Here is an 8,249-nt window from a genome sequence, read left to right on the forward strand (position 1 = left end):
AAAACTAAAATTATTACTTACTCTATGAACAATGAACTAATCACTTTTGAGATGCATGATTGTCTCTTCTAACAAATGTTGTTCTCATGAATCGAACATTTGACATTTTGATCTATCCGAATATTCAGTAATGTCTTACACAACTAGACTAACAAATTGGTACAATGTCTATCATTTTTATAGAATAGTAAGATTATTCTGTAAAATTCACAAGTGGAAGTCAAAATGAGGTATTAGGCTGTTAGCTTATGCCTCTAATGTACTTGATATAAAGGTGTGCATGAGTGCAGTTTCACTTAATCTATAATACGTATCAACTTGAGAAAAAGAAAAGATAAATCAATGTGAACTTCTAACACTACACTATTATATTGGATCCCTAGTGTTATCCAGGAACGTCTGAATATAGAGTGTTTTTTTGTTTTATTCTTTGTTTTATGTAAAATATTATCGACAAGAGGGAAAGGATCAAGTTGCTTGTCCATTATATTCCTCTTGTTTTGACTATAATATGATATTTGGATGTTGGATGATAGTGATATCGAAGTTGAAAGAAATAAAAAAAGAAGAAAGAAACTTGCAAACGAAACTAATCTTTGAATAACGTAGTATTTCATTGATAATTCAAGATATTTGGAACTTGGATGTTTAGAATTTCCTTTGGCTGTGATAAATTTGGGAATAGCACAAACACTGAATTCAAGTTATTTTAAATTCAATCATTACTTAATTTGATTGAACAAGTCAAACTATAATTTTAAAGGAAAGGATAATGAGATTTTAGTGTATTCACGTTCCCCATCATGTAAGAATTGCTAATATTAGAGGTATAACACAAGTATCTTAGTCTAGTGATGTAAGACTTCATTAGATTCACAAGATAATTAAAGTGCAAAATGTTTAATTTTTTAGAATGACATTTATTAGAAATGGTAGTTATATATCCTAAAAGTGATTAATTCATTGCTCAAAAGAATGAAAAAATACCATTGGATAATACAAAAAAACAACCAAAAGATATCTTAAAGGAAAGAATATTAGCATGTCATGTGAGGGTTATTAATAATAGAGGCGTGAAAAATCCTCTTTCCTTTAGGCCTTTACAAATATGTCTAAAGGTAAACATAATCCAATAATTGATTTTCCTCTCGAGACAACATTGTTTTGATCTTTTTTTTAAAATTGACCGTGTTGTCGATTTATATCTATTTGGAAACTTAACTAATCATATTAGTGACTCAGACTCGTGAAGCATTCGGTTCCCTATCAGACTGGTTGATGCTAGGCTAGTTAAACAAATTCCAACCTATTTACCCAGGTTTTAATTATATATCTAGCTCCAAACTTAAATAATCATAAGAAAAATCTCAAATTCACAGTGTTGCGTGATTGAAGAGAGGATACTTATTAAAATAGCCAACAAAAAAGAAGGGCTAAAGCTAAAGATGGGCCACGCTGTAGCTATCACATAAGGAATGGACTGACAAGATGATAGAAAAAAATGTGTTCTATTGTTGTTTTGTTAGTACTATCCTCAATTATGTAGAATTGTTGTTTTGTTAGTACTATCCTCAATTATGTAGAATAAAATTTTAATATGTTGTTTAAATTTTATTGGTTATATTTACCTAAATATTTTCACATGATGGTACAAGTTTTAGAAAAATTAATGTAGAAAGATATGTGTATTTATGTTTTTTATTGCTATCATTTAAGATTAATATTAATTAAAAATAAAATTTAGTATGTTGCTAAGATTTTATTAATTGTATGTATATATATTAGTGTGTACAGACACTTCATGTCTACTGGTCAGTATTATATAATATTACGTATTTAATTTTTATATACTTTATTTTGAGAATTTGAATGTATTTGTTGCGTTTGATGTACTTTATATTATAATTTTGTGTATTTATGATAATGTTCTATTTAATATGAAAGATGTAGTTAAATAATATATTGGTAATGGTTATTTATGATTATATAATTTTTTATAAGAATTAAATAATATTAAGAAAAAAGTAGGAAATGAAAATTACACCATTATAGAAAGAGTAAATTACACTGACACCCTTGAGTTTTAGCGAAATTACACAAATCACTCATCACTTTTCTACCCCTACACAACCCCTGATTTTTATACTTTCATTACATTAACCACCCTTGTATAAGAAATAAGTGTGATTTTTTGAACAAAAAATGTTATAAATGCAATTAAGTTAACAAAATATGCTATACTATGGAGACAAGTCCAAATAATATATGATTTGATACCTCTTTATTATTTTTGGTTCGTTACGATATAATATAAGAGCGATTTAAACAATATCTCTTTAGAATTGTTGATGCATTTTGTAGCAAAAATAATAAAGATACATTAATTTGTATATTATTTGGATGTTTCCTCACAATATACCATGTTTTGTTTAACTTAATTGCATTTATCACATTTTCTGTTTAGAAGATGACACTTATTTCTCATGCAAGAGTGGTCAGTGTAATGAAAGTATAAAAACTAGGGAATGTTTGTATAGGTGTAAAAAATAAGAGATAATTTATGTAATTTTACTAAAACTCAAGAGATGTCAATGTAATTAACTCTTATAGAAATTAGACATAATAGGCCAAGTCTTTTTAGAAACAAATATAAATCCAGGTGCCGTCATCCCATTCGCTATCTCCATTCACTACAATCTCTTAAATTCTACGCATTATTACCAAACGCCAACAAAAAATATCTCTAATCCATTATCTCCACCTACTGCTCCCTTTGACTTTCCCCATGGGCCGTTACTCACTCTTGTCTCTCCTCCTCTTCGCCGCTGTAGCAACCGCCGTCATCTCCGATCAAGCAACCGACAGCGATGATCTCCTCATCCGTCAAGTCGTCGACGACGACGACTTACTGAACGCCGAACACCACTTCACTAAATTCAAAACAAAGTTCGGCAAAACCTACGATACGGAAGAAGAGCACAACCATCGCTTCGCTGTGTTCAAGTCAAACTTGCGCAGAGCCAAGAGACATGCCAAACTCGACCCCTCCGCCGTGCACGGTGTAACTAAATTCTCCGATCTTACTCCGAGGGAGTTCCGCCGCCAGTTCCTTGGCCTTAAGCGCCGTCTCCGTTTACCGGCTGATGCTCATAAGGCACCTATCCTTCCTACCAATAACCTCCCTGAGGATTTTGACTGGCGTGATAAGGGAGCTGTCACTGGCGTCAAGGATCAGGCATGTTTTTCATAGCTTATAATAATATATGTGACTGTCCCTTGTGGTGAAGATTTATACACATTTATTATATTATTACATGATGATTAAACATGAAGCTCTCACTGCATATATTTTTGTTATTAAATTAATAAGAGTCAACGTTGATTTTAGTCTCTGAAATTATAAGCAGGTCCATCCATTAACGTATGATATTATAAAATTCTCTTAATTTTATAAATTAAAGTTTAATTTTCTGAAGTAGAACCTATTGTTTTAATCTTTACAATTATAAGCATCAATCATTTGAGATGTTTTGTTTGTATTACTAAGAGTATCCTCACATTTTTTGGTAATGAACTAATCCTTTCGGGGTTCGTGGTTACCCTTCCCAACAAGGGTTACTCTCAGGAATCGAACTCTCGACCTTGGGATATCCAGTGGGACCTTACTCCACTAGACCAACTCCTTGTTGTTGCATATGAAACATCATATGAGATGTTTAAGTTGCAAAAGTTTTGTTCTTAGGTCAAATATGTTATTAGAATATATAATTTTTAAAGTGTTTATAACTCAAGACTAATATGATAATGTTTAAATTTGTAAGCACCGGCCACACCATGTAGTTTAATTCCTGAAGTCAAATATGTTTGTAGTTTATATAAATTTGAAGGAAGATCGGCATCAATTTCAGTATGAAGGGGACGTTTGGTGTTAAGATTATTTTTAGGAGTAATATACGGAGGAAGGTGTTCAACATCAATATAAGCTGTTCTCTACCACTGTTTTTTGAATTATATAAAACACTGAATTTTTTGAAGTTGGATTTTTGCACGTTAAAATTATCTAACAATCTGATAATCAGATTATTTTCAAATATGAACCAAAGACAACTATTTTAAAAGGTGTTAGTAGGACTTATTCTCTTAATAATAGTTATTCATCGATGATTTTATTTGTTTTAACCTTTTGTTATGCTGAAGTTTCATTTTTGGCTTGTATTATTAACTTGAAGTATTTGATGATCAGGGCGCATGTGGTTCATGCTGGTCATTTAGTGCCACTGGAGCGTTGGAAGGAGCTCATTTTCTGGCTACTGGCAAGCTAGAGAGCCTTAGCGAGCAACAGCTTGTCGATTGCGATCACGTGGTTAGTTTGAAGTGGAAAATTATTTCATTTATACTTAAATCAATGTTTCAAATAGTTCAGCAATTGGAGTCAAAACAATTATCAGCGATACTCTAATGTTCCCTTTTAGAGCTAGGTTTTGAAGGGCAAGGAAGGGAACATGATGACTTCAAATCCATCTGACAAGTGTAATTCATGACTTTGAAGTCTTCGTTTTCCCTTTATTCTCCTCCAAGACCCAACTCGAAAACAAATCATAAGGATTTGTTTGTACGTTAGTTTTGGAGGAAAAAGAATAGAAAGGAAAAACTTCAGAGTAATTTCACAAGCGTATTTTCATGATTGTGAAGCTTTTCCCTTTCCTTCATTATCCTTCAAAAAACCAAATGACCATAAATTGAAGTATGTTCGGTTCACTGTTTGTCATATAAACTACAATTTTGAAACATTAGTTGAGAGTTGAGAGTTGAGACTACATCAAACTCCATTGCTAAACCAAGAATTAACTTATCTTTAATCGGTGCATGAGATATGCTCATATTTAAGTGCAGAAGTAACATAATTGTTTCGAGGCAGCATTTAAGAATCTTACAAGTTGTAATGAAGTTTCTGTGCATGTATAGGGACATGATTCGGTCATGGTTTTGATATGTTATTGTATAACAAAAACTTAATGTGACTTATGTGTTCAGTTTTTGAGAAATTAGCCATAAGCTTCCGAGGAATGCAGTAAAATTAATCACAATCATATATGTTAGAAGCATAGATCATTTATGGAGAGCATTATCAATTAACAACGATTGATTTTACAGTGTGATCCAGAAGAATATGGAGCATGTGACGCAGGTTGTAATGGTGGGTTGATGAATAATGCTTTTGAGTACATACTTCAATCTGGGGGAGTACAGCGAGAAAAGGACTATCCTTACACCGGAAGAGATGGCAAATGCCATTTTGACAAAAGCAAAGTTGTTGCTTCAGTGTCAAATTTCAGTGTTGTATCTCTTGATACGGACCAAATTGCTGCAAATCTAGTGCATAATGGCCCTCTTGCAGGTATTGAATTGCTTGATCTCTCCTTTTCTTTTTAAAAGACCGAGACCGATTAAATGGCAAATTAGAGAAATACTGAGTTTTGCTTTGCTTGGTACAGTTGCTATCAATGCTGTCTATATGCAGACATATATCGGTGGTGTCTCATGCCCTTATATCTGCGGGAAACATCAGGATCATGGTGTTCTTTTGGTGGGTTATGGAGCTGATGAATATGCTCCTATTAGGTTGAAGAAGAAACCGTTCTGGATCATAAAGAATTCATGGGGGGAGAACTGGGGAGAGAATGGATACTACAAGATCTGCAGAGTTCGGAATATATGTGGAGTAGAGTCCGAGGTCTCAACTGTTGCTGCTATAAGTACATCCAGCAATTAAATACAAGTGCCTGCCTTATTATTGTTGTTGTATGACACTAGACTATTGGGGTTTATGTAAAAAACTACATCCTTTGGTACTGGTAAAATAATCTCTATATAGGAGCAGGAAACTGTTATGCATATGTTGTTTATGTATTATATATTATGTAATTCTATATGCATGTCAATCCAGTTATCAACAGTTAGATTGGTTAGTAAATGACTTGGAAAACTTTCAGTGTACACTGTACAATATAATTGCCTGCTAATATTTTTTACTGCATATATTGTGGAATTTCTGTGTAACTTGATTGAAAACTTGCTGAAGAGATTGCGTAAAAAATCTGGTAATAAAATGATTTCTAGCACAAGTGGCATCGACAGAACCAAATGTAAAGTGAGTAATTTTATTAGTAGTGTGTAACAATTTGCAGTAAAAGGAATAGCCTAAGGTGAACAGAACTAGGAAACTAGTTGAGTGGCGAATATGATTGAGTTGAAGGTGAAGTTAGGATTGGCCATATGGAGAGTTTATAGGAGAATAACTGAAAGGTGATGTGCTAGATATAATGTGTAGAAAAAAGGAAATGTGTGTATGCCAAAATGGTGCATCATGATTACACCACTTTTAGGCTATTAGTCAGCTAATGGCAAAGAGGGTGAGCTTAGTATAATGATACGGTTAACAACCTCTTATCGGAAATCGATTCCCTTGAAGGGTGGTGGTTGATTTTTTCTCCCCACCTATGATCCTGCCTTTTAAACATCTCTCCCAACCAGACTCTATGTCAAGTACTGCATTACAAACCTTAAGAAGTATAAGAAAGGAAATGTGATAACCATAAGATTGGGGAAAAGCATAGAGACTGCATGAAAAGTATTATATGTCTTCCCCTATAAGGTGTGATTTTTCAGTCACATGATGCATATACAAAATGATAGGGAACTAGCACAACTACATATTTCTATTCTAGAAGGAAATCAATTAATTAAGGAGAAATAAAATTCTGGATAAAATATTTCATTACTTAGCTGCTACAGCAATAACAGTCCTGTATAATAGGAACAGGCAAATTAAGTTAACCATTATTTTTCTTGGGCTAAACAATTCAGACCCGAATTGACATAATTAAAAATGACTGAAATTGAAATTAAAAGTTTGAACAAAGTCAACAAGCCAAGTGGGCCTTTGCCTATTTCTCTTGGACGCTGGTTGTATACCAACTCTTTCTTAAGAATTGGGCTGCTATCAACAAACTACAAACTTCAACAGCATTAGGCATGACTGAATTGAAATAAATACTATCATATATCCCATTATGCACGGGACAAAAAACAGGTACTGCATGATTAAGAACATATATCTTACCCATGAATTAGTATAGTTAAAATTACATATATTATCCCGTGTGTTCATATAGTTAAAAATATACATGTTTCTTGAGCTTTCGCATGATTCAAACCGCTCAAAGACATAAGTAAAATAAATGATGATAATATTGTCAAATTTCATATTGAATCAAAATTCATGTAATAGTAGCATAACAAACATTGAGGATACAAAATAATTGGAGAGTTAAAAGTTTAAAATACAAAATGATCATTGATCTTCTTGAACACTATAATATAAACAATAAAAATCTAAAATTGTAGGAGGGAGTTTGAACTTTAAACGAATGAATAAACATATTAGCACCAGTACATAGAGAGGGCAAATAGTACTTCCGAGATGAAAAATTTATTAAAAGATAGTTTCGGTGGAATAAAAATAAATAAATTGATTGAAAAAAGATACATTTGATCTTGAGAAAAATAAACTAATAAATGATGATTTCATTCAGAAATAAATACATTTAATACAAATACTAATAATAAATAAATAGACGTATTGAAAGAATAAACTTATAAATATAACTTTATTATTAAAGACGTATTATAAACATGTTATTATCTAAAAAACTAATAAATATGTATTACAAATAATTTGTATTAATTTCTTATACATATGTAATAGATAGAATGAGAAAATGGTAATAATAAATGCTAAATAGATTTTCTTTCAAAAATAAAATTTGAAAGGAAACTTTTTTAGGAGGTTGAATGAGTTAAAATATTAGAAAGATTTTTTAATAATTTTTTTTTAAAAATGAAAAGTTTAATATGTTTGAGTGAGATTCCTAGATGAGCTGACAAGTGACGAGTATCAAATGTTACAATATGTTGATATGCATTGAAAAAGAAGGATCACATGAACTAATAGAAGGTCACATGATACAATATGTGAGAGTCTATGATAAGAATATAGACATGTTCTGAGGAGAAGTTAACAATTGTGACGAGGAACATTTTTTTGCTATGTATAGGTAATAGATTACACACATTCAATAAACTGTTCTCGTAGGGATTGAAGCAAATGCAGGCAAGTCTAAGGAGTTCAAATTCTGTTACTAGCAACAATTCTATTTTTTTCACAATAGATTCAAATTGATGCATGT

The 8,249-nt window shown here is 31.8% G+C and overlaps 1 protein-coding gene across 1 annotated transcript; it reads left to right on the plus strand.

Annotated features, from left to right (window-relative positions):
* LOC109347683 (cysteine proteinase 15A-like) lies at window positions 2,696-5,997 on the plus strand. The gene is made up of 4 exons (XM_019587677.1): window positions 2,696-3,235; window positions 4,244-4,363; window positions 5,155-5,398; window positions 5,496-5,997. Exons 1-4 carry the CDS (start codon window positions 2,786-2,788, stop codon window positions 5,771-5,773), a joined length of 1,092 nt encoding a protein of 363 aa, XP_019443222.1. The 5' UTR covers window positions 2,696-2,785; the 3' UTR covers window positions 5,774-5,997.

The sequence above is a fragment of the Lupinus angustifolius genome, chromosome LG05 (genome assembly GCF_001865875.1).
Source record: "Lupinus angustifolius cultivar Tanjil chromosome LG05, LupAngTanjil_v1.0, whole genome shotgun sequence".
NCBI lineage: Eukaryota > Viridiplantae > Streptophyta > Magnoliopsida > Fabales > Fabaceae > Lupinus > Lupinus angustifolius.

What these genes read in the sequence shown, in the direction of transcription:
- LOC109347683 (XM_019587677.1), top strand. Translation starts at nt 2,786, where the DNA reads ATGGGCCGTTACTCACTCTTGTCTCTCCTCCTCTTCGCCGCTGTAGCA. An exon ending in TTGTCGATTGCGATCACGTG is followed by an intron (nt 4,364 to 5,154) that starts GTTAGTTTGAAG and finishes TTGATTTTACAG; the next exon opens with TGTGATCCAGAAGAATATGG. An exon ending in GCATAATGGCCCTCTTGCAG is followed by an intron (nt 5,399 to 5,495) that starts GTATTGAATTGC and finishes TGCTTGGTACAG; the next exon opens with TTGCTATCAATGCTGTCTAT.